The sequence below is a fragment of the Charadrius vociferus genome, unplaced genomic scaffold (genome assembly GCF_000708025.1).
Source record: "Charadrius vociferus isolate BGI_N301 unplaced genomic scaffold, ASM70802v2 scaffold167, whole genome shotgun sequence".
Classification (NCBI taxonomy): Eukaryota; Metazoa; Chordata; class Aves; order Charadriiformes; family Charadriidae; genus Charadrius; species Charadrius vociferus.
Window position 1 is genome coordinate 146,339 of NW_009649460.1, and position 26,256 is coordinate 172,594.

At 38.3% G+C, this 26,256-nt stretch overlaps 1 protein-coding gene across 1 annotated transcript in view; it reads left to right on the forward strand.

The window, feature by feature from the left end:
• Nucleotides 1-20,335, forward strand: part of ARMC1 (armadillo repeat containing 1) — a 31,961-nt gene extending 11,626 nt beyond the window's left edge. Inside the window, exons 3-6 of the mRNA XM_009889780.1 lie at nucleotides 13,595-13,784; nucleotides 17,253-17,369; nucleotides 17,452-17,526; nucleotides 18,086-20,335. Of these exons, the coding sequence (XP_009888082.1) occupies nucleotides 13,595-13,784; nucleotides 17,253-17,369; nucleotides 17,452-17,526; nucleotides 18,086-18,277 (574 nt within the window). The 3' untranslated portion in view covers nucleotides 18,278-20,335. The remainder of the gene's footprint in view (nucleotides 1-13,594; nucleotides 13,785-17,252; nucleotides 17,370-17,451; nucleotides 17,527-18,085) is intronic.
• Nucleotides 20,336-26,256: the final 5,921 nt, after the last annotated feature.

Here is a 26,256-nt window from a genome sequence, read left to right on the forward strand (position 1 = left end):
ACCAGCTATGTTTGTTGCTGGCTTCTACGCGGCACGTACAGTTAATGCACAGCTTTCTTGGTACATCTCTGACGCTACAGTTCTTGTATTTCACCAGTTTCTCTCGTCCCTTTTCTTTGATATAAATATTTCATTTTCTTGGTATTTACTGAATTCCAAGTTAACTAATTGCCAAATAGTAAGGTAACAAAGTAAGTAATCATTAATGCAGTGTTTTTAATTGGTCATTTACATAATGTAAGATTTAGAGACTACCTATGAGTTCTTCAAAATCATGGCCTTCATCTAGTTTACAATGACTGTCTTAAGAATATGGTAACAAGTACTGCAAGTTTCATGCCCCGTTACCTAACCATTGAAGTGCCTAAGTTCTACGGTGGTAATTTATGTACAATATGTACATGTAGCTGAAAAGCTACATGTTACCAAATTACATGTTCCTAAACCTGGAAAAGAATTTTCAGTACCTGTTACTGAATGAATAGGCATTATTCTGGTTTTGCTTTTTTTGGCAGAGGGAGGGCCACAATCATAATTGCTTTGTGTTAAAATGTGAAGAAACCAGTTGGGAAGTTAGAAAATGAATTAGTAGTTTTTCATTATAGGCAAGAAATGTTGTGATGAGTATTGTGGAATAAAAGAAACCCCACCACTTTGAAACACCAAAAAAAAAAAGTGTGTGAAGTATAAAATAACTTTGATTAAAATGCATATATTTTAAAACCTTTTGTGCTCGATGTATTAGCCAGTTTCTTCTTTGTTTAGAAACTGGCTGGAGCAGGCATTTAAGTGTTTTAGAAAGCAGTATAAGCTTAAGGTGGTTTTACTTCCTATTTTTTTCCTGCAGATTTTGTATTAAAACAAATATGGAACTCCCATGGCAGGGGAGTTGGAACTAGATGGTCTTTAAGGTCCCTTCCAACCCAAACCATTCTATGGTTCTATGAATATAAAAAATGAAAATATTTACAGAGTGTGGCACAATGTTCTGATATGTTAAAAATAATAGAATCTGAATTGGTATTTAACTTAATTGCTGACTGTAGGATAGGGGAAAAAAAATACTATCATGCTGAACTCAGCATCTCAAGACCTGCCTGACCTGATGTGCCAAAATATAACTGTCTTGTCTTTTTGTAGTGGGTTTTAGTACTGAGGTGGGAGGGAAGAGATTTAAGTGGATTGGCAGAAGAGTCAGGAATAGTAATGGCAACACAGGGTGCCTCTAACACTCAATAAACCTTGCCGTCAGCTGATGTTGAAAGCATTTTAGGAATACAGAGTGACCTTCACTGGTTACTATTGAGTTTAGTGCTGAGGCAGGTTCTTTGATATGCTGACTTTTTCTGACAGTTTACTAAAATAAAGAGCAAAGAAGGCTTAAGACGCTTTGAAATAAAAGTAGTAAGTTGTATTGTGAAGAATTTAATACATACTGCAAGTGCAGATTGACAGTATTGTAGGCTGGAGCCATTTATCTATGAAAAGGGACTGTGAGGTTTCTCATCTTTCCTTGCCACTGTCATATGTCTGCTTTTGCGTTTCAGTGAGCTTGTCCACAGGTGATGCTTGTCCCTGGTTTTTGACCTTTATGCTAAGCGTCCCCAAAAAAATGCAGAGTTTTTCTATTAAACAGTAAGCATCTCAATTACCTTTTTTTTTAATTTTTTTTTTCTTTCCTCGAATGCTGTTCAATCAAGAAACATGTTAAGGTGCTGGTGTGTGATTAGAACTTTAATAGTTTCATGTGGGTATTACAGGCAATAAGTGCCACAAAGGAAAAAGACTCAAAATGTTAATGATGAAAAAGTTTTTATTAGCAGTTTCTGAATGGAGCTGTTATTTCAGAAGAAAGTGAATTTTACTCTGGAACAACTAATGCAAAGTAAGTATGTTGTTCTGAATTAGATGTATTTCTATTCAGGAATGTGTTTTTATATTTTGTTGTTTTGCAGTACATGCCACAGTATCTTTTTCAGCAAGATTTCCACCAAATTTTGCAGGTAGGAAGTCCTGTGTAATAACTTGGAACAAATTAAAATTGTTAGCACATTCTGTAATTACACAGTACATCATCAAGTTCACACAAATTTTTTTTTTAAACCTTGGTGTATACTTCAGCCTGTTTTGCATGGCTGCTGTCCCTTTGGCTAGCAGTGAAGCTGCTAATACTGGCTTGCTTTAAAAAAAAAAAATCCATCGCCAACAAATAAGTAGTTCAAGAGTAGGAAAACAAGATGTTTAAATAGTTGTTGCATTCAAAATTACCTACTTCAGGTCTCTGCTGATTAGGTTAATATTAACTGTATTAGCAAATGAATCAAATGCAAAGCTTAGGCGCAGATATGCCTACATAGACTAAATCTGCATTTTTTTTTTTTCCTCTGGTACAGGTTGATGCTGTAGTTTAGTTCTTATTATTCACACAGGTTTAGGGAAGCCTTTATCTGTAAGCTGCAAATTTTTCTTTTACTTTCTCCAGTAGATTCCAGGGAAATAATCAGATGAAGCTTACTTCTCAAAATTAAAATAAACTGTGGTTTTTTTAAGACATAAAGGGATTTTCCAGATAATTGTATACTATTATGGTATATTATTATATGATATACTTAATGCTATGAGCATGCTGATAATACAAGAATTGGTATCTGGCTGCCTTCAAGATATTCCTAAAGTGCCTTAGTACAAAGCATAATTCCAGCACTACCAATAGTTCTACCTGGTTGCTACGGCATTATTACTGTAATATTATTGTAATAATATAATATTTTGTATTACATATATAATATATATGTAATATAAAAATTACTGTTTAATGCCAGTATTTGATATCTTCCACTGGAAAGGACCAGAAAGAGTTGTTACCCTTGAGATTTTCTTTTTAACCTCGGTGCAATTTGTTGAAGCCATGTAACAAACATGATTTCTGCCATATAAATCCCTTAAATGATTACTGTTCATTAGCAGGCAAGATGTTGGAATGAGCTACTGTGAAATTCAACATGGAGTTAGTGTCTGTTATGCAGACTCTTGTCTAGCAAATGCTACTCTGAAGCCTTTTGAGTTTAGTTGAGTAACAGGCCTTGATTTTTTTTTTTCTTTCCTTTTTTTTTTTTTTTTTTTAAGATGGAGAATATGTCCATATGGTAGGTACCAAGCTGTGGAAGATCAAAAGTTGATCTTCCATTTAGCATATAAATAGCAAGAGTTAAACAAAATTGGATGAATAGCTGGGTTAAGCATATGGCATATGTTCAAATCTGTTATCCCATTCTTCAAAGTTTGTTCTCTTCTTGTGATCAGAGGACAATAGAATGAATCAGGGAAATGTTGTAAGCATGGGTAATTACTCAGTTTGCTAAATGTTTAAGATTATATCACAGTCACTGATTTTATAGCAGTTAATGGGATTGTACTATGATTTTACTCAGATTTACAACTTGTACTTAATATTTAGGCTTTTTTTGTTTGTTTGTTTTTCAGCAGTCTTCAGAACATCGCAGCGTTTACATGGGGTTTATCTTAATTTCCAGGGTCAATAGACATATGACATAAATAGGGCTGGAAGTGGCACTGGGAAATCCAGTGCTCACTTCTAATTTCAGTGAGGTATCTCTTGTTCAGTACAAAATCAATTTCAAGACATCAGGTTTCCTTGTTCTGTTCCAAACTTTTCTTAGTGTCTCCTGGTCAAATTGTCACAGCTGGTAGTGTGAGTAGAGCCTGGAAGACTTGCCAAGTGGCAGGCATCTTTGAGATTTAGAAAGCGTTCTAGGAAAGTGTGTCTGACCTTGCCTTGTTTCCATGGTGCAACAGCCTTGGAGTAAATAAAGGTGACACGTAGCTAGCACATGGCTGATACCATTGGAGTGCAGTCACATAACACAACTGCACTCGGGCTGTATGTAGGTTCATCGAGCAGTCCAGCTGCTTGGCTTTTGGATTTGGACATTCATTGTGCTGCAGCTCTATATGTCACTTCAAACTTGCCCAGTCCTACAGGTTCCATTGGGGTTTTTTTGTTCTATACCTACGAGTTATTTTTCCTATTGTTAACCCACTGCTATGCTTGATATGTTGTTGTTGGCCAACATAAGGATTGTGCTGTCTGTATTCTTGAGGATTTTGACTTCTTTCCTTTAGGAGAAGTCGTCAGCTGCTGTATAATGTTACCTGGTTTTTACTGGGTGTTCTGGGGCTAGAGGGACCTGAGGTGTGTACTGTAATGGGTAGCATGGTAATAGCACCATACTGGGACTGTGAGAATGCGTGCACTGAAGTAATGCTCTTTTTCAAGTTGTTTTCAAATGACTTGCCCATTGCCTGGAATGAGTCGGGAGAGCAGCCATATGCTTGTGAGCCCACCGTGTCATGGGATGCACTAAAAGCTCACAAGAAAGAGCAGCATTCTTGGAGATAAGAAAGAATCTTGCCCTGGCACTGGAGCAGAACAGCCAGAAAAACAGCCAGATCAGATAACTGTCTTGAAGCAGATTGCTTTTTCTCTAATACCATGCTCTTTCTTTAGGCTTGTCATTCATGCTCAAAGTTTTCATCAAAACTATGTCAATCACTTTGTCTCACTTCTAGAATCAAGGATTAGTGATTTTCCATCCCCCCCTCTTCCCCCCCCCTACAGAACGTAGCAATTCTTTGCAGCTTACTGCTCTCTTTAGTTATTGCTAGAGAAAATTTTTGTCTTTAAATATAGGAAAAATGGGCTCTGAAACAAATTGGTCACCTGGAAACAAATCATCAATGGTCTTAAGGCATAGTTGATATGAATATAAATTTGTTAGCCATTTTTAACCATAATTAAATCAGTGATAAACCTCTACTAAGTATATGCTTTAAGGTTTCTAATACAACTACATTTACCCAACAATGTATTTAGATAGAATTCATGCCAATCCATTAAATTCTGACTTGTGCTTTTTATGTCATATAGGATACTATGTTTATTACAGTGAATGAGGTTCATTACAGGAAAAAAAAAAAAGATTGAAAATATCACTATTTAGGATCCTAGGGAAAAATATTAGTTCTGCCTTACAGGGGCAGGACTTGCATGTATGAAAAGAATTGGGATTGAATGAAAATATCTACTTCTATGCGATCATAAGTTTTCTCAAGCTTTTTGGAAAGGTGCTTGGGTCATTCTAGAAGTGGAGTCTCTCAAACTAGTATGTTGAAGAAAAAATGACGCATTCAGTCCTTTGTTATGTTCACTGACTTGATTAGGATTTTTCAGTGATAAGACTGTAAGTTAAATCTGAGTTGGTTTTACTATTAATTTAGGAGTGGGTTATTTAGTATGGGATTCAGCTGAGGTCTTGCTGAATAGCTGAGCCTTAACTTGGATAATGAAGACATTTTTATTCTTCAAACTCTTCATATTTGTTGGATTTGAATTCTGTGGGCTTTGGTTGTTTGGGTTTTTTGTGTTGGTGGGGTTTTTCTGTTTGTTTCTTTGTTTTTTAAAGAACTGTGCTTTAAGGTACTATTTTTCCATCAGTATGTAAACTCCTTGAGATGTCCATACAGGAAATTTTACGTGAAGATTGAGATCTGTTTCCTTCATTTTGTGGGTTGAGTTAACGTTTCCTTCACCACTGCTAGCTTTTTTTGCTTTTACAGACCTGTTCTTAATATTACTTTTTCTGTGTGTTGGTTTCCCAAGTACTCGTGAGCAAGAGCATAGTGATAGGCCGTACAATGCATGTCCAGCTTTTCTGACTCTCTGTAACACAGCCTTTCCCCATAAGCTGTAAGGCTGTGTGCCATGCCCCATCCCTTATGGGGCCATGTATACTGAATATATATATAGCACAGACACTGATGTGAAAGTATCTATTATATGTGTATAGGTGGTGTATTGCAAGTGTACTGTTCTTGTATATCATTTTCCTTGCTTGAATCTTAACAGAGTTTCAGGGACTGGGCTGCTCTAGGATAAAAGGAGTCTATACTTCTAGTTGCCCTCTTCTCACAGAGGTTTCTCGGCTTTGTGCTGGGATTGAGCTGTAGCTCTTTTCCGTGTATCCTGAAGTGTAAGTGATGCCCCCTTCTAAAGTTAGAAGTTGAGAATGTTCTGTCTGTCTTTGGATCTCTTACTCCTGAGCAACCTTGGGGAAAAAGGTCCATTCAAAGCTGAAATTGGTCCCTAGATTACAAATTGAGTATTCTTGAACTACATCAGATTTGGTTAAGAGAGAGACAATAAAAATGTAAACTCCGGAGTGAGCTTATGTACATTGACGTTTTGATCTATGTTGTGAAATGACTTGAGATTAAAATATTTCTTTGGTATTCCCATGTGATCTCATTTTTGGCATTATACTAAAATTACTGAATACAATTCTTGTGCTAAGTAAAATTACAAAAAAGTGCTATAGATTGAGGGAGAAAACTTGGAGCAGTGTGTTCCTAAAATCAATGTCATGTTTGAACCAGTAAACTATTGGATCTTTAAGTTTTGTATTAAAAGTTTCTAAATTGTTGTTATAAGGGGTAATAAGCTCAATAACTTGTCCTTGTTGACTGTGGATAGTAAGATCATGCTATAAGCTAAGGTGAAAACATTCTAAATACCAATTGGCAAATTGTTTAATGACTTTGAGAACGAAGCCTCCCCCTTTCCATCTAGCCTTGCCTTTAGTTCATGATGCCTTAAGATAAAACAATTTAGGACTGAGCAGTGATCTGCAAATCTAAATATGGGAGCAGGAAATTTCTGAAACCAAAATAAAATTACACACCTGCTTATATTTCAGTCTTTCTAATGATCAAGTGTGTTAGAATTTTGTGTAAGTTGTCATGCAAAATTCTTTGGAAAACAATACGTAAGGAAAATAGTTGGCAGGAAAATTAAATACATTTTTGCTTTATGTACGTAAATGCTTACCTTCTGCTCTTAACCTGAAAAAATGGATATCCATAAGTAGATGAAAGTGGATATGCTCCATGTACATTGCTGTTTGAATTTACCTAATGACTTCTCAGTTTCTAATATGTGTTCACAGACTCACAGAATGGTTGAGGTTGGAAAGGACCTGTGGAGGTCATCTGGTCCAACCCCTCTGCTCAGGTAGCGTTGCCTAAGCCACATTGCCCAGGACCACGTCCAGACCGCTTTTGAATTATCTCCAAGGATGGAGACTCCACTACCTCTCTGGGCAACTGGTGCCAGTGCTTAGGCACCCTGACAGTGAAAAAGTGTTTCCTGATGTTCAGAGGGAACCTGCTGTGTTTCAGTTTGTGTCAGTGTCTCTTGTCCTCGCACAGGGTACCTCTGAGAAGAGCCTGGTTCCGTCCTGTTTGCACCCTCCCTCCAGGTATTTATATACATTGGTAAGATCCCCCCTGAGGTATCTCATCTCTGGCCTGAACGGTCCCAGTTCTGTCAGCCTTTCCTCATCATCCCTTTGATCATCTTCCTGACCTTTTGCTGGACTCTCCAGCACTTTCGTATCTCTTGTGTACTGGGGAGCCCAGACTGAACACAGCACTCCAGGTATGACCTCAGCAGTGCTGAATGAAGGGGCAGGATCACCTCCCTCCACTTGCTGGCAACGCAGCCCAGGGTACCATTAGCCTTCTTTGCTGCAGGGACTCATTGTTGGCTAATGTTTAACTTTGTGTCCACTAGGACTGGCTGGTCATTCTCTCAACGCTGCTTTCCAGCTGGTCAGCCCCCAGCATGTGTGGGTGCCTGGGGTTGTTCCTGTCCAGGTGCATGACTTTGCACGTCCCAGGACTGAACTTCATGAGGTTCATGTCGGTCCATTTCTCCAGCCTGTTGAGGTCCCTCTGGATGGCAGCACAGCCCTCTGGCATATCAGCCACTCCTTCCTGTTTTGTGTCATCTGCAAACTTGCTGAGGGTCCGCTCTGCCCATTAATGATCATCCGGATTGTTAATGAAGATACTGAACAGGATTGCACCCAGTATTGACCCATGGGGTACACCACAAGATATTGGCCTCCAGCTAGATTTCATGGCCCTGATCACCACCACCTGGGCCTAGCCATCCAGCCAGTTTTAAGTCCACCTTACCATCTCCTCACCCAGTCCATACTTCATCAGCTTCCTTATGAGGACTGTATAGGAGACAACATCAAAAGACAATATCCACTGCTTTCCCCTCATCTGCAAAGCCAGTCATTTCATTGTAGAAGCAATCAGGGTGGTCAGGAATGACTTCTTCTTTGCGAATCCATGCTTACTAATCCTGGTCACCTTCTTGTCCTTCATGTGCTTGGAGGAAATGGTTTCCAGATTTGTTCCATCACCTTCCCAGGGGTCGAGGTGATCAAGCAAAGATTATCAAGGGCCTTGAAATTTCATGAATGTGTAATTAACGTTGTCATCTTATTGTGGGTAGTGGACAAACTGAGGAAGTACAACCAAAAGCAACATCGCCATAGAAGTGAGACTTTCAGAATTAAATGACACAAATCTCCTTTTGAGAGAATCTGGGATGTAATTGAATCTCTGGCGAAGAAAGATACCCTCTTTAATTTGAAAACCTCCTGTCTCTAGGTTATAAACTAAGTAGAAACACTCTAATGAAATGCTGTTATAGTATGTTTGTTATCTGTTTAGCTAATGTGTCTTTAGAGCACAATGAATGCCACTAAGGAAATGCTTGCAATAGTTTCTGTGCTTGTGCACAGGGTTTGTTGTACTTTCAGCAGGGTTATGGTTGCATCTGTTTCCTCTGATATAAGAGTGTGTATGTAATGTACATATGTTTATTTTTAAATATATAAATACAGTATTGCAATTTTAAAAAGGATAGGGTGGTCTTTTACACATACATACACACATACATACATACATATATATATAAAACATATATTTATAAACATATTTATATCTTGTCTTTCTCCAAAAGGAGAAAATCTATATGGGTTTTTCTCAGCTGTTGTGCTTTTTCTAAAGGAAGAAACGTAACTTTCTATGTTACCTTTACATCAGGTGCAGCTATGCTAGGAAAATTGTTGGGGCCCTTCTATTATCATTTATGATGCTGTGTTTATACTTAAGTCACATGCTGGTTGTGCAGCCATAATGCTATATGCTGCATACACAGTCTTTCCAAGCACGCATACTTAACCTACATCACTTACAGCTCTGGACTTGTAGCCAGTAATTTTCGTGTCCTTCAAGTGTAGCTAAAACTTTAAAAAATGTCTTTGTTATGCTGAGAAAACCTCTGCAGCACTTGGATCGTGTTTACAAAGTTAGTTTTAATTGTGGAGAAAATGAGAACTATTTCTCTTATCCTCTTCTAACAAATACAGCACATGCCACTTGGATTCTGTTTGTATTACTTATCCAGCCAGCCTCTGGTGAACATAATGGAAGGACAGGCAGCAATCTAGGATGACAGGGAGTCAAAAAGACAGTGAAAATAAAAGTTTTGGGTCTCTGACAGGCATCTTCTGAATCTTGCTCAAGTAATCTAAGATGTTAGAGCAGCTCTGTGGAAAAGGACTTGGGAGTCCTGGTGGACAACAGGCTGACCATGAGCCAGCAATGTGCCCTGGTGGCCAAGAAGGCCAATAGCATCCTGGGGTGCATCAAGAAGAGTATGGCCAGCAGGTCTGGGGGAGGTTATCCTCCCCCTCTACTCTGCCCTGGTGAGACCGCATCTGGAGTATTGTGTCCAGTTCGGGGCTCCCCAGCTCAAGAAGGACAAGGAACTGCTGGAGAGGGTCCAGTAAAGGGCTACAAAGATGATTAGGGGACTGGAGCATCTTTCTTATGAGGAAAGGCTGAGGGACTTGGGTCTTTTTAGTCTGGAGAAGAGAAGACTCAGGGGGGATCTTATTAATGCTTATAAATACTTAAAGGGAGGGTGCTGGGCCATGGAACAGTCTTTTTTTCAGTGGTGCCCAGTGATAAGACAAGAGGTAATGGGCACAAACTTGAACATAGGAAGTTCTATCTTAACATGAGGAGGAACTTCTTTTCTTTGAGGGTGGCAGAGCACTGGAACAGGCTGCCCAGAGAGGTGGTGGAGTCTCCAACTCTGGAAACATTCAAAACTTGCCTGGATGCTGTCCTCTGCAACCTGCTGTAGGTGAACATGTTTTGGCAGGGTGGTTGGACTAGATGATCTCTAGAGGTCCCTTCCAACCCTGACCATTCTGTGATTCTGTGTTACTGCCTCTGAAACTGTTACCAACTGTTACATTGCTCTGACTAGAGACTACCGTTTCCCTAGCAGGGTAGCAGACCACTAGTCATAGAATCGCAAAACAGCCCAGGTTGGAAGGGACCTCGAAATATCATCCGGTCCTTTCCTGGGAAAAGAAACCTAGATGAGATTAGTTAGCACACTGTCCCATCACATCTTGAAAACCTCCAGCAATGGGGACTCTGCCATGTCCCTGGGAAGGTTGTTCCAGTGAGTGATTGTTCTCAATCAATCTCTAACTGCGTAGGGACTCTGTAGTATGTACCTGCACCTTCAGTGGTGAATAAAGTGCTGTTCTGGAGTGGGAATGGGGGTGGCAGAAAGATGAGTGAGAGTTCTCTCCTGCTGCGCTGATGGTGGCAGCAGGCTGGGTCGGACAGCTGTGAGCAGTGGTGTCTGATACTACTGACATGCAGGTGCTGAGAGAGCCTGAGTCAGTGCCCTCGGAACCCTCTTCTCTTAAGGTTGCAATATTTTCTCATTTCAGGCAACAAAACCACAGCCCGTGTCTTGTCCTTATTTTTAAAAAAAACTTCCACTCTTCTACTATGCTTTAATTTTACATGTAGTTTCATTGTATTTATCTTTTTGTTAGCAGTACAGTATATGAAGAAACAGGGTCAGCATTGAATATCGCCTTGATTTTACAATACAGAAGGTTTATTATACTTACTTCCAGATTTTTTTTTCCTTAAAGATCATGGAATCATCACAGAATTTTGGAATAGTTTGGGTTGGAAGGGACCTTTAGAGATCATCTAATCCAACCACCGAGAAATGAGCAGAGTCATCTTCAACTAGATCAGGTTCCTCTGTCCAACCTGACCTTGAATTTTTCTAGGGATGGGGTGTCTATCACCTCTCTGTGTAACCTGTGCCAGTGTTTCACCACCCTCATTTAAAAAAAAAAATAAAAAAATAAAAAAAAATATTTCCTTATATCTAGTCAGATATTAAGATATTAAGGTTTCTATTCTTTTTATAGCTGTTGTATAAATTACTTTAATGAAAGAATAACAGATTAATGCAAAACTTGTATTCACTCATTTTACCAATACACTAAAAATTTTAGAAGGCTTTGTGTGGAATTTTGTGTATCTTTGTTTTAACTGAGTTGCTGAAAGTGTAGTATTGTATTACTGCAGAATAAAACTGGCTTATACCTTTATTGGAGATTGTTTTGCAATCTGATATTCTTACCTGATATCTGTTGTTCTTGCCCTTGTAGTGCGGTGTCCGAGTTTAATGCTGCTCCTAATTACACAGTCAGTTGCTTATTTTGCAACAGATTCTCTTTATATAAGATTAAAATCTTGTGTTTGAGGGTGGGTTTTTTTTTAATCTAAGAGGGGTAATTAGAGTTATCCTCTCTAACATAGTGGTAGATAACAGTAATCCTCTGTTTGGAAATTATCTGAGTAGCTGGCTTAAATGTGTGTGTGCATACGCATAACATTTACTTGTATAGACTTGTTTTAGGAATATCTTAGAATACTTATACCGAAAACCAGCAAACTTAAATTTGTGTTTTCAAATCAACAGGTTGTTTCAATAGTACAATTAACCTGAGGTCATTAGTTTTCCAAGAACTATGCCAACTATAATGTTGTAAGCACAAAACATATATGAAAATCACTGTTGATTTTTGACTATTAGGCACTTGCATGTTTTATACTTGCTGACCTATTTTTTGAACTGTTCTGTTTGAATAAACTTTAAACTCTCTTTGTCTTTGTATGTATATGCATAAATATATTATGGCTAACACTAAGTATATTTTATTTCTCATTTGTCTTTCTGAATTTTTTTTTTAACTCTGGGATGCCGTAATACAACTGTATTCAAGCAAAAGCTCTTACCAGCAGCATAGTGAGTGCTGTAGGTGGGACAGTGACATTTTCAATAGTGTGTTTAGTTAAGTGTATTTAAACTTAACAAAAAAAAAAAAGTCCTCTATTGTAAATCACTTGATATGGATGGGATTTTTGTTGTTGAAAGAATTTGCTAAAACTAACAGTTGGCTAAATTTCTTAGTGTCTTGCTGTCACTTCCGCACAAGCTAATTTATTACTACCTGAAGACATCAGCTTGCATGGCTTTATCATCTTTTTTTTTTTTACTTTAGCTAATAAATTATGGAAGATTGAAGTTGAAATCTGAGTTCCCAGCACTTGTTTCTATGAATTAACACAACCTTTTGTTTCACTGTAGGAAAGCAGAACGTAAGCATGTATTTAAAGTTGAACATATGCTAAAATGCTTTGCTATTTTAGGTCTTGGTTGTTTGCTTATTACTTCTTTTTCCCCTTTTTCTTTTTTCTTTTTTTTTCTTTGAATGCTATCAGTGTACTGAATGATCTCAAGAACTCATGTTTTCCTGTCCAAACGGGTGCTGTTCAAAACAAGGGGCAGAGAAGGGGAAAAAAGAAGAAAGCATTAAAAAAAAAAAAAAAAAAAAAGCTAGCTGGGACACCCACAAGTTGAGAACTCCTAACACGCTTGCTTCATTGTTCTTGTCCATATGGTAGGATGGAAAATGTGTTTAATATATGGTAATTAAAGAAGTCAAATGGAAAAAAAAAATCTAAAGGTACTTGTTACTTAGTATTTGCTAAGCAAAGCTGTCATTCACCATTTTAAGATTAATTGCAAGTTGATAATTTTGTTTCTGCATACTGCTTTAAATCACTGGTGCAATTAAAACAGGGCTGAATTTGGACAACAGATTTATATTAGTACCTTATTAAAATTAGTTTTAATTAATCATAAGAAATTAATATATGTTCGGTCTATTACCTACATCTCTTTTATTTAAAATAATGATATCATATATTTCATACCATAAATTTTAGTCAAATCAGAAATAACCTTTGGCATCTTTAAGAAAATAGGGGATTCTGCTTTGCTGTTGATCCTCAGGAACTTTGCAGAAGAAAACATTTGGAAAGATTACAGTTCTACAGAGAGGTTATTTTTATTATGTAACAAGGAAAGTGGGAAATGAAAGGTATCACAAGGCAGTTGGAGTTCTTTTGTATTAAAAAAATAAAAGCTCAACATAAACATAGTAACAGCAGTGTACTGAGCATCTATTACCATGCTTTGTTTGTAGTTGTCAAACTGATGTCAATTGTATTTGTGTTTGACAACACAGACTTGTTTATAATACTATTAGAATTAACAGATCCACATAAAAATTAGAGTATGGGAAAGGAAATAGTTTTACCTAATTTCTCTTCTCCCCTTTTAAAGTATTTGCCATGTATTGACTGTATAATTGTATTTCTGCAGCTTGTGAAGTATTCCAGTTGCAAGGACGTAATTAGCAGCTGTTTGGAGTACTAATGTAAAAAGAAATATCTACAAATCTTAATCCCTTTTTTCTTTAAGGACCACTACACCTGGAGAGACTAAACTTTTAGCTTCTGAAGTCTATGATATCCTTCAGTCTTCCAACATGTCAGACATGGACAATGTGAATGAGATGAATTATCGTCGACGGAAAGCACAGTTTTTCCTCGGCAGCACAAATAAGCGTGCCAAGACAGTGGTTTTGCATATAGATGGCCTTGATGATTCGGTAAGGAAACCTCCAGCATTTATGTAAATAAGGCATGCTGTACTGAAGTGTATTTTGCCCACAAAAATAATGTATTCAGGCTACTTGTGTGGCATCATCAATTGTCAGCAATTTCTGTGAATCATATTTTGAATCACAAGATACGTATAAAATCTTGCATAAATTAAGCTTACTCAGAATATCTAAAGATGTTTTAAGGCAGTTTCTTTGATGGCTTTCTAATTACTCTTAAAAAAAAACCTACTCTGTTTCCACCTCTCCTAATTATTTTTCCTTTTTCAGGAAAGGATGGAATAAATAAGGTACCTTCAGCAGTTTCACTTAAGATTATCTTGTAGTTGTATCAGTGTGTTAAACTAAAAAAGTTTCCTTTTAGTTACAAGAGATTTCAGACACTGGCTTTTTTTTTTTTTTTTTTACTCTTAATTTAGAAATTCTGTATTTTCTTTGAGCTGGTTTTGCTACATCTTTTCATTGTCTGTGAGATCTTTTCTACTGTGGTGACCAGAATGGCATTTGAGTTAATGAGGTCTCACTGAGTCTTTATGTAATGTCAGAATAACTTCTACGGATTTATCTACCATACCCCTGTAGATAACACCCCAGGGCCATGTTTGCCTTTTTACGGCTGCCAAACAGCATGTAGACTGTTTAAGCATGTTATCCACAAGTGCCCTCCGGACTCTGTATCTTCAGTTTTGTACCCATTTTAAATGATCAAACCTGATCCTTTGCTTTGTTGCTTTACATTTTGCCAAGTAAGCGTGTCCGCAGGCCCGGTTTATCAACAGTGTACCCGTCGTACTGTTTTCATAAGACCATAGTTAATTCCTTTAGAAATAACATGCTGCTCTAGCTCACTTTATACAAAGTAAATATTTTTTACAGTTTTGTCCTTCCAGCACTTGCTCTGTCTAGAAAGGCAGTGCTTTGTCAACACCATTGGCTTTTGTACTCTGAGGTTTTTTTAATTCGGTCCTGTTGGTTGTCTCCTGTGAAGTTTGGTTTGGTTTGGTTTTAAGCTTGTAGTTGATTTGTTTGTTCACAGGTATCTCCAAGCAAGAAATTCAATCCACTTCTACTTTGTGAGTTTAGATATACTGACTCTAGTCTGGTTCTATCTTAACAGTATTTCTTTATGTTCGTTGGAACTTAGTGAGATTTGTGGAGTTTCTCTCTTAAATGCTGAGGGAAAGGTATTCCAAAAAAGCGTAGGATATTTAGATATTCAACTCCAGAGATCGAAACTGCAGGCTTCTGTAGTTGCCTGGAGCACGACAGCATGTTTTCTTAGCTCATTGTTGAAGAAAAGAAAAATCTGACTGTGCGCTGGCTGGAGATGGCTGGTGTACGTAGCTCTGTATTTCATCAGATGATTAAATAAATGTCAGTGATGCTCCAGGTGCCCACCCAGCAGTTAAACATCCCTATAATGCTGTTTTAAATGTCCGGATAAGCTGGGACTGAGAGAACGATGAAGGATGTGAACAATAAAAGCAGCTTAGTTTCATTCAACAGTTTATTCCGGACTTAACTAGCAAAGTATATTAGGTGGCACATATGAGTGGTAAAAGACATAATAAATAAACACAGGGGTGTAAATACTGTGTTCTCAGTTTACCTGTGTCTTGTCATTTAGATTTGAAACAAGAAGCTGCTGTTAGGAATGATTGCGAATCCTACAAATGCTTGTGGATTTTGAAACCTCAAATAGTAGATATTGATTATTTCAGGAAGGGAGGGGAAAGGTCAGTTGTTTAGCATGGGGTCAGATGTTTTTATTTTAAGATCTAATTATCAAATTGGATGATAAAAATTAAAAAAAAAAAAAAAGCAGTACATTCTAGTAGTATTTATTAGGGTATGTGTGTTTAGTAGTAGTAGCAGGACTACTTGCTAGACTACAATGTGTGCAAGAAAATAACCTAAATTTCACCTGTGCTGCCCTGTACACGTCCTGCCCTGTGCCCATGCTTCTGGAGTACCATGCAGAAAGATGTCGAGGTGTGCATTGCTGGGGTTTGTACCTCACTGCTGTAGTTAGACATACTTTGCAAAAACATTTGCGCAGCAAGGCCGGTGGCTGCCAGGCTTCCAGCTTTTTACCGAGTTTGTATGGACCTTGGTAAGTTTTGTCTTTCGGAGGTGATTCACCAGTTATCCGCTCACTGAAAGCTTCATTTCAAATTAAACTGAGGTGCCTGTCATTTAACCTGGGATCTCAGAGTAAAAAGCCAAATTCTGTCACAGAATTGCTATATACCCATGTAAGCATAAATGATTTAATTAGGCTAGTAAACTGCAAATGTGTTGCTTCTTGTGTTCAAAAGTAGTTTTGACTTTCACTCATTCAAGGCATCCTATCATCTTTGCATCAAATATTTCCCATGTATGAGAAATGTAGCCTATCCAGCAATGTTATTTTTTAACTGTCAAAAGTGTTAATTACAAATGAATTGTTTCAGTATTATGCTAAACTGAAAAAAAAAAAAAAATAACCCAACCAAAACCAAAAAAGCCTGCTTTGGTTAGTTCTTCCAGATATTAAAATAATTTAATTTATTTGTTGTGCATGGAACTACCCGAAATAGCGAGCAGTAATTATTTGATATAAACATGCTTTGAAATAGCTTATTATTTAAAGCCTTGCAGAAACTTGCAGTAAAAGTTAAATACATCATTATTTTGAACCTGTGTAAGGTTGTCATTTTATTTCTGGTACAGTGTTATTTTTTCTTTTTTCCCCCTTCTGTCCTAACAGTCTCTCCAAGTGTATTTTAATCCTTTTTGTTACAACCATCTTGTGCAAATATTAAAAGAAAAAAAAAAAAAGAGCATTCTAAGATAATGTAGAACAGATGCAGCTAGTACAGGTCAATGTAATGTTACAGCACAGTAGGCAATGTCACTTGCTTTAAACATAACATTCTGTGGGTTATCAACCAAATATTTCCCCTTTGAAATAAGAATTAAGCTTATGCTTTGTAGTGATGTCTGTGAGCTGCCACAGATGAAGCGGCTGAAAGATACAACAGCTGCTTTGATGCATTCAGTCAGTATGGAGGCAAGGTGTCTGATAAATAGCAACTTAAACACTAACTACTCATCAATGAGCACTTCAGTCAATCAGAACTTAACCAGAGGGGACTGTTTAGCTGATCATACGGAGAAAAACATTCTTTGCTTTTCAGCATTTTTCTCTAATTATTTACAGTTGATTCCATCCTTCTTTGACTTCTGAAGTGTAAGCAATTTTGTTTGGTTTTGTTTTGGTTTGGTTTTTTTGTAAGCAAGAGAGTCTAATATTTATGCACTAAAATGTAAGTCTTAGTTTTTCTTTTACAAAAATGCTGTTGAGTAGCCACCTGCCCTCAGACATACAGGAATTCCTTAGCAATGAATTGTTAGCATTTTCTCATGGTGTACTATGCAAGTACTTTAGTTGTGGGGTTTTTGTTTGTTTTTTAGTCTCGAAGGAATCTTTGTGAAGAAGCCTTGTTGAAAATTAAAGGTGTTATTAGTTTTACCTTTCAAATGGCTGTTCAAAGATGCGTGGTCCGAATTCGCTCAGACTTAAAAGCAGAGGTAAGCACTCGATAACCCTCCGGATCCTCACATTATTGCATTCTGTCACACTAAGCTGTTGGTTTTTTCTGTGTACTTGTAGGCTTTGGCAACGGCAATAGCATCAACCAAAGTTATGAAGGCACAGCAAGTTGTGAAAAGTGAAAGTGGTGAGGAGGTAGGATATGTATTTGTCTAAATACCAATTGGTTTAGCTCAGTTGTATCTTTAATACCAGCACCTGTGTGCCCATAACATCTGATGCCAGGAAAAAATTTGTAAATGGGAGTGCTACACATAAAGTAAAAGGAGAATAAAGGGTATCCCGTGTCAGGACACATATCCGTAGAACAGTTTTACAGAACTTACTGTTCAGAAGGAAGACAGAAATACTGTAATAGTTTCTCATTCCTTAATCATATGAAAAGGATCACAGTGAACTTTTTTTTTTTTGGCTGCAGTTGCTCAAGTGGTTTTATTTCACAGCTACAGTAAAAGGGCTACTATGTCTCTTTATTTGATTTTTTTTTTTTCTTCCATGTTAAGCCGAAGCTTTTCTTGTGTATCTTCTATGCATAGTAGATTCCAGATAGTACATTCCATTTATATTCTTGCTGTGTAGGGGGATGAAGAGAAGTCTCACAATATCATCCTGACTGTGTATGCATGTGAAACTTTCATTCGTTCTTTTAAGTTACAACATGTGACATAATTTTTAATCTGTTGTGTTTGATCAGATGCTCGTTCCGTTCCAAGATACTCCAGTGGAAGTAGAGCAGAATACAGATCTACCTGAATATTTACCAGAAGATGAAAGCCCTACTAAGGAACAGGACAAAGCAGTGTCTCGTGTTGGGTCACACCCAGAAGGTGCAGCGAGCTGGCTCAGCACGGCAGCAAACTTTCTATCGAGATCTTTCTACTGGTGACTTGTATTTGGTGTTAAAAAGACTGTGTGAATGAACCAACAGGGGGCCAGTTTTCCATTGGTGTGGTGAACTGCCAAGTGCAATTTGCAATAAATCATCACAAAAGTTTTAGATTAAGCAAATGTATGCTGCATTTTACATTTTATTGGACGTTTAGCCTGATAGGGCAGGGGTCAAAGGACAGAGGCCTCCAATCAAAGTGTTCTTTCATTTGTTTTTCATGTAGATTTTATCGCTTCACTTTTTAAAAATGGGTCCACTGTTATATACCAAATGTTTATGCGTATAGAGCTTTAAGTTTAACTTCACATGAAACACACGATAGGGAGAATCCATTTAACTCAAGTCTCAGGGCCTCTGTGAAAGAAAATTCTTAATAGCTCTATTTGTGCATTAAATAAAATGCCCTTTTTATTTCTGCATCCCTTTGGACTAACGTTATTTTGTTTAATTTTCTAGATTTTGACTCCAGAGAAAACTATAGTCTGCCTCTTTCTTTTTTTGCCTTTATTTTTGCCAACCATGTTCACAGCGTGAGCGTGAAGTTCCCCTTTTGCTATTAAACTAGAATCACTACAGACTTGAAATTTACAACCCTTTTATGTATATTGAATTTTTTCCAGCCTGCCCTTAACCATTGGAGTGCTTGAGATTAAGAAATAAGGGATTGAATAAACACAAATATGTATACATACATTGTACAGTAAATAAACTAGAACGTATTTATAATGATGGGTGTGACTGATGTATATAACTAATAAATACCACTGACTGCTGTTTAGGCTAGCTGGGAAGACTGTAGCAAAAAAAGCTGTGGTCTGATGTAGTGATGACCCATTGCAGCTCTGCAGAGAATAGAGGGATGTGGACTGTATTTGGTTAAGAAATGGTGTTCACTGTTAGCAAATAGTTAATGGTAACTGAAACTTCATAAACTTGAATAATAAAGCTGAACTGAATGCCTCTTTTGCCACAGTGCCACACTCATAAATTTTGACTTTAAGCCTTTTCATTTTTTTACCTAACAAATCCGATTTGTAATTACTCTTCCTTCCTAATGTCTTTCAGGAGACTCCCATGAAAGTACATCAGCTTGGATAGGCTTAAAAACATATGCGAACAATTGGCTGTACCTTGTTACTTACAGACAGCATAGGTTTAAAGATGTCTTGGTAATTTCTGTGACCAGAAGTGATAATAAAAGCAAAACTTCTGTAGGCAGAGAATAATATATATCTGAGCTGTTAGTAAACACTGTGTGCCTGAGAGGGTTCAATACACAGTGCTTGAAAACTGCAGTGCCACTGCTTTGTTGCACCAGAGAAACACAGCTGAGAACTTTAAATAATGTTATAAAATGTATTATACAGTGCTTTTTTGTGGTAATGTATTTGCTATAATATTAATTATATTTACCACTTGGAGACTCAGAAAAAAAAATATTAATGCATCAAAGTTATTCCCCTGTGCCTGTGCACAAGGAATAAAAAAAAAAAAAAATCACAGGCTGTCATAATACTACAGAAATGCTGAGGAAATGGTAATGTAAAATAATAACGCAGGTCAGAGTTCACCCACCCAAGTTAATTGTCATTCTAGGATAAAAAAGAAACAAAAGCTTGTTGGCAGACTAGATGTCTCATGTTTTTTAATATATCTAGTTTATTTTTGATTCAGGTTTACACGCACAGATTGAAAATACAGGCTTTTCAGGGCATGTATTGCTTTAAATATGTAATACTACTCATATTGCTGTCTAGAATGTTACAGTACCAAATGTGTTTGAAAAGTCCTCTGTTCTATAGCCATGAATGCAGAGTTTTCTTTTTCTGCATTAACATCTGTTTGCATTTGCATTACTGCACATCTATTTACTAAAAGACTACACCTTTGGATATTAATGGTTCAATACCAGTAGGTATTACAGTTTGTTTGTGCATTCGGTCTGTAGGTGTGCTTTTATGACAGTATTGCAGCTCTTGTAGAACAGTTTAAGGCATCTGTAAAAGTTTTTGAAACATATTGTAAAATAATAAAGGATAATGTAACTAAACAAAATATGACTGGTGCCTTTTTAAATGTTCTGACATTCTTTTAAGCTATTTGTGGTATTAGAAATACATCTTCTTCATCTTTAACAGAGATGAATGCAGGTGTCCGGTCATAGTGAGACCTTTGCTGCATATCACAATAGGGTTTTTGTGTATGTTTAGAACATACTTGCTTTTTAACATTTTTCTAAAAAGTAGGTGAGTAAAGCTACTTAAGGACATCAACTCAAATTCATTCTTAGAGATTTTTTTTTTAGGACTTAAGCTTTTTTTTTTTTAAATAACTGATGCTGTGCAAGTCATATTTTATAAGGGAAATCTAAGAAGAATTGACATTCCTGGACATACCTCTGATTTTGAAAAAGAAAAAAAAAAGACTCAGCACAGTTATTAATTTTTATGCTTGCGCTTTTGCGGAGGTCAGATTAAGCATAAGAAGGCCCTTTTACTTTGACCTAAGGAGGTGACCAAAAAAAAATAATTGCAAAATTAGAGGTTTCCAAAAGGAAGCTGAACTGGGAGACAGAGCACTGGTATCGCGTTAAACTAGTTGCAAAGTACTCGATTGCCGAGGAAGCCACCGCATGCTTCGTGGTTTAAGCTCCTGAATTGTCCTAGGGTTATAGCTGTGCACAGCATAATAGAATAATCACTACCATGTTTCCTCCTAATAAGAATAAACGCTGATGGGATAGGTCGAGGCAAAATTGAGGCTCGTGGCTGTGCCTCTGTGAACAGCTGTCAAAGCACTGTAAGCATTCTGCAGTATTGTGAAATACAATATACTCTAGCTTTCCTGCTCCACAGTCACCTATGGCTTATTCTGTACAGAAATAGCTGTTGTTGCTGAGTTTTGCCATAGGCCATGTAAGCTGATGGGGAGAGTACTGTGTGGGGCTAATTCGGAAGAAAACATTGAATACCTAGGCAGATGCAAACTGGCAGGTGTGAAGTACTCCTGTAACTGCCTGCAATGTGAAATAAAATGTGGGTGCTCCTTTTTGCCTGTGAACAAGGCTCCAGCTGTCAACTAGCAGAGTTTAAAAACATACCTAATAAAAATTAGCAGCAGCATTCCTCCCCGTATTTGTTTTGCAGAAGGCTGGACCGTATAGTCTTTCCTGTTTCTTCATCTGTACCTAATATTCTGAGTTCCTAAAATGTGAACAAATCTGTTAAAATTAAGAATTGAAAATAAATGAAGATGAGGATGAGAGTAACCTCTCAACCAATCTCAGATTCTGATGGTAATTTTTCAGGAAAGGTTGAGAGCGTCTTATTTGGCAAAAGGGGGTGGTGAGTGGTGGGGTCACTGGAGACTTCTTCCGTGAGGTACGGCATCTAATTAGCCTCAGGGGTGAGACTGGCTCTGAAGCTTAATATAAAGCTGTTACAAAAAGAAATTGTCCTATTTCTTGTAGTTTTCACGGAACAGGCAGTGTTCTGCTGGTTTAGCCTGCTTTGCATGCAGGTTTTGAATAGAGTTGAAAAAAGCTGATTTAAATTTGCAGCATTTTGCATGTATATTGGTTAAAATATGGAGGGTGAGGTCTACCTGTATAAGCTGATGGATGTGCCACATCAGAATTTACATTATTTTAATTTTTTTTTTTATGTTATTGTTCATTTATGTGCACAATGCACTAGGCTTGTTAGTAACTGAAGAGTTAGAGCTTCCCACGTGAAATAAATTAAAATCCATTAAACCAGTAATAGTTGTCTGGAGATACATCTTGGAGGACAAGGTACCTTAAAGATCATCTAGTTCCAACCCCCCTGCCATGGGCAGGGACACCTCCCACTAGACCAGGTTGCTCAAAGCCCCATCCAGCCTGGCCTTGAACACCTCCAGGGATGGGGCATCCACAACTTCCCTGGGCAACCTGTTCCAGTGCCTCACCACCTTCACAGTAAAGAATTTATTCCTAATATCTAATCTAAATCTAACCTCCTTCAGTTTGAATCCTATTGCTACACTCCCTTATAAAGGGTCCCTCTCCATCTTTCCTGTAGGCACCCTTTAGATACTGGAAGGCTGCTCTAAGGTCTCCCCCGAGCCTTCTCTTCTCCAGGCTGAACAACCCCATCTCTCTCAGCCTATCCTCATAGGAGAGTGCTCCAACCCTCTGATCATCTTCGTGGCCCTCCTCGGGACCCATTCCAACAGGTCCATGTCCTCCTTGTGCTGAGGACTCCAAAGCTGAACTCAGTAACTCCAGGTGGGGTCTCACGAGAGTGGAGTAGAGGGGCAGAATCACCTCCCTCGCCCTGCTGGCCACTTGCCCGCTGCCTACAGTTCAGGTCAGTTAGCTGGCAGTGCTTCTGCTAATCTCGCCAGCCATTCTAAGGAGCTGAATAAAATCACAACCGGAACCAAACTTCTTATGTAAAAAGCACTCCTTTACCAGCAGCCTATGGCAAAATATCTGATTGGCGTGAAAAGGGTCTTTTAAGCAGCAGAAATAAAAAACTGAATACCACAGAACCACCATATGACAGGATCGTTGCTTTCATTTCACCAAATTAAGGATAAATACTGAGAATAAGGGAGTACTGCTGCTTTGAAGTAATACCTTGCCGTTTTACACCTCTTCTCGTTGAGATCCTTTAGGGATGTGGGCATGCTAACCCACCGGTGCAGGGAATTACCGGGTCAGCTTCTCCGTGGGAACTGCCCCTGTGGATGTTTGCTGAGGAAAGGGGAGGGCGAGCCACCGCAGGAGTGTGCGGTGAGCTAGCAGGGAGCTGCTGGCACTGCGCTCTGCTCACACCTAACATCCCACAGACACGCCAACAGCCGCCACACGAGGTCTTTACAAAGGTGTTTTCCTACTAGCCTCATTTTACAGACTGCCCAACTGAGTCTACCCACCCAAAACTGCTCAGGAATCCTGGGAAATGCAAGATTTTGTGAGCTGCCTGTGATTTTTAGTTCACGTTTCATTACAAAAATAAGATGAACTGCTCTACACGTGAACGTGTAGAAGAGGCCTTTGCACTGTCTCGACTCCTCTGGTTTGGAGCAGAAAAGTCAAACATGTCGTAAGCAACTTTCCTTCTTGAGTTATTCACAGGATTGTATCGCGAGCAAGGCATGACTGAAAGCCAGTTTTCTTCTCGCAATAGTCCTTGCTGATTTGTTGAAGTTCTTGGGAAGGAAGAACTTTTGGTAACAAATGCCCTTTCTAGTTGTTGTCCCAAAAAATCTTTAATTGTCTTTGCATGTGTTATGGTATATTCCAAAAGCTTTGGTGATTTATTTCAGCATTTGCTGTCTTCACATACATTAAAGCACTGCCCCGACAGTGGTGTTTATGCCCTTTCCAGCATTAGTGGTTTTCAGTCCCTAAAGCCTCTCTAAGAAGGTGTGATCTCCATCACACACCATCACATAGCTGACAGGAATGTGGTATTTCCTTTCAGTTACTTTTCAAGACCACATTTTAGTCAAACTCCCCTCCTCCCCACAGACCACAGGTTGGAAATGATAGCACAAGAAGATGTCCCGTTTGTCGTGTGACATTTGGCCATGCTTCCTTCACTGCTGGAGGATCCAGGGCGCGTTGCTTTGTATTAAACTTTGAAGAGCAAGTAGAAGAACCAGCACGGCAACTCCTTTTTTGGGGAAGGGCTGGAGGGAGGGGAGGGAGGCTGGAAGCCAGCTCCCAGAGGTTTCCACTTGCAAAGGGCTGCTCCTCCCAGCCAGAGGAAGAGCACTAATTTAACATTGCATTAGACTGTCTAAAGGTGATGGTTTAATTTGTATTATTGCAAGATTTTTTTCCTGAATAAAATCTTAAACTACCATAATAGATTTTTGATTACAAAACCCTATATTGTTAACATGGAAGTCCCACGTTTAATATTGACAAAGCCATTTGTGTTCATTATCTTGGTATAAAACTAAAAGCTTATATGTTGTCCTTGGTTTTCATGGCTTTGCCTTCTTTGCTACAACAAATATGTGCTGTAATGTTTTAGCAAATAACCATTATTGTTTATACACTGTAATTCAGTGGGATGTAGTAAATGGCATATTTTAAGGAGTCTATTTCTTTGCATATAAAATACCTGTAAAGCTTACTGAAGGTGAAGAGTGGCTACTACTTAGCTCTCAATTGTTGGCTACATTACTGAAACAATGAAGATATATCACCCACTATAATAGGGAAATAGCAGCCATTTAACATAGTTGAGCATTAACTCTGTCATTTAGGCTGCTGAAGCAATCTTATTATTATAGTCAACGTAGCTGGTTTTGTTTCTCCATATGTGGAGATGTTCTGGTGTATAAAATCCATTGCTGTTTGTAACAGTAAATTACACGTGCTCGAAGGCTACACTTGCAATTTAAATGAAGTGATATCCGGACCCTTCAACAGAATAAGCAAAGATAAAATACGTAATGACTGGATTTGAAATCTTTTTCACTGTAGCAGTTTCAAGGATGAAAATGCTCTGTGCCATCCTGCAAAATTTTGTTGTAAGACAAAAAAAAATAGTGTTTTTGTATATAAGACTTCACTCTGAAAAAAGTGTCTTGAAACATGACTTTGCAGTGCTTATTACCGAAGAGGTGCCTGTCACCCATTTCAAAGCTAGGACTCTGTAAATGAAAGCTGGTGATGGCTAGTCCTTCACCTGGGGTGACTCAAACGTTGCAACCTCTTTAATATTATGCTTGCAGTTTATATTTGTGTGCCTGGGGTGGAGGAGTTGAGAATGTCCTAGTGTGCTCTGTTTTCTTTTTCCTTTAGTACATGTATATATACACCACCCTCAGTATAATGAACCCTGATGCAGCTATCACCAGAGCTATAGCTAAATAGTCAGGTACAATTCAATCAAGGTGTTATAAATTACAAAATAGAAATAATCGTTATTAGGGGAAACCACCAAAAATAGCTTTAGAACGTTTAAAAATTGTAACATATCTAAATTAAAAAAAAAAAAAATGCTTTATTGAGACACTATTCTTAACATACAAGAAAATACCTAAGGAAGCACGATACTGACCTCTCTGTAGAGTAGATTGACATCTGGTAAACTACAGTAGGAGCTAGACCGGACTATTACTTGTGAAGACCCTTAATGTATAAAAGCTCCCTGCATTAGTTAAATTAATTGGAGTAGGAAGAAGAGATGAAAAAAACCTAATGCCACAAAATTAAGTGAAAGCTTGAATGTAGCCCCTCCCTGGTCTCTTTCTGCCCCATGTCCAACACCATCACACCGGACTGCAGCAGCACCTGTAAACTGAGAGATGTGGGGAGGAGTGGACCCTTGGCTCATGTGAGAGTAGCATTAAGTGAAAAACAGTGGGGCCCACAGGTTTCATTCCCATTAGCTCTACAGTACTTGAATATTCCAGTAATGACAGCTCATAAAGACTCAAAATGGGTCCTGAAAATGGGCTTTTGTCTTTAGGAGCCCCTCTTTGACCAGCCAAAGTGTTAGCGCTTCAAGAATGGTCTTTCTTGTGCAAGATCGACGTCCTACTAGTCTGGCTAAGCAACGCTACGGTTGTCTTTGTGTTTGGCTCGTTGGATAGTCCAGGAGGGGAGGAGAGAGAGGAGGGGTCTTTAAACAAATTTGCCATATGGAGATCTGTAAGGATACTCAAGTCTGGCCTTCACCTATGTGCTGTGTGCCCACCTCTAAAAAGCTTTGTGCTTAAGTTGCTGTCGGTGAACATTGTGTTTGTTTCCTTGAGGATGGGAACACCTAAAGCCAAGTCCTTGCTGAATCCTGAGCCCCAATCCAGCTCTCCATGCGTGGGGGCTTGTGAAAGGCTTCCTTGGAAAGCAACCTCCTCACTTAGCCAAATGGAGCAGCAGCAAAAACTGTAGCTAAAGCACTTCTGGGCCTTACAGCAGCTGCTGAGTGATGGTTTTGGGATCACCTAAACAGATGATAACAGGTACCCAG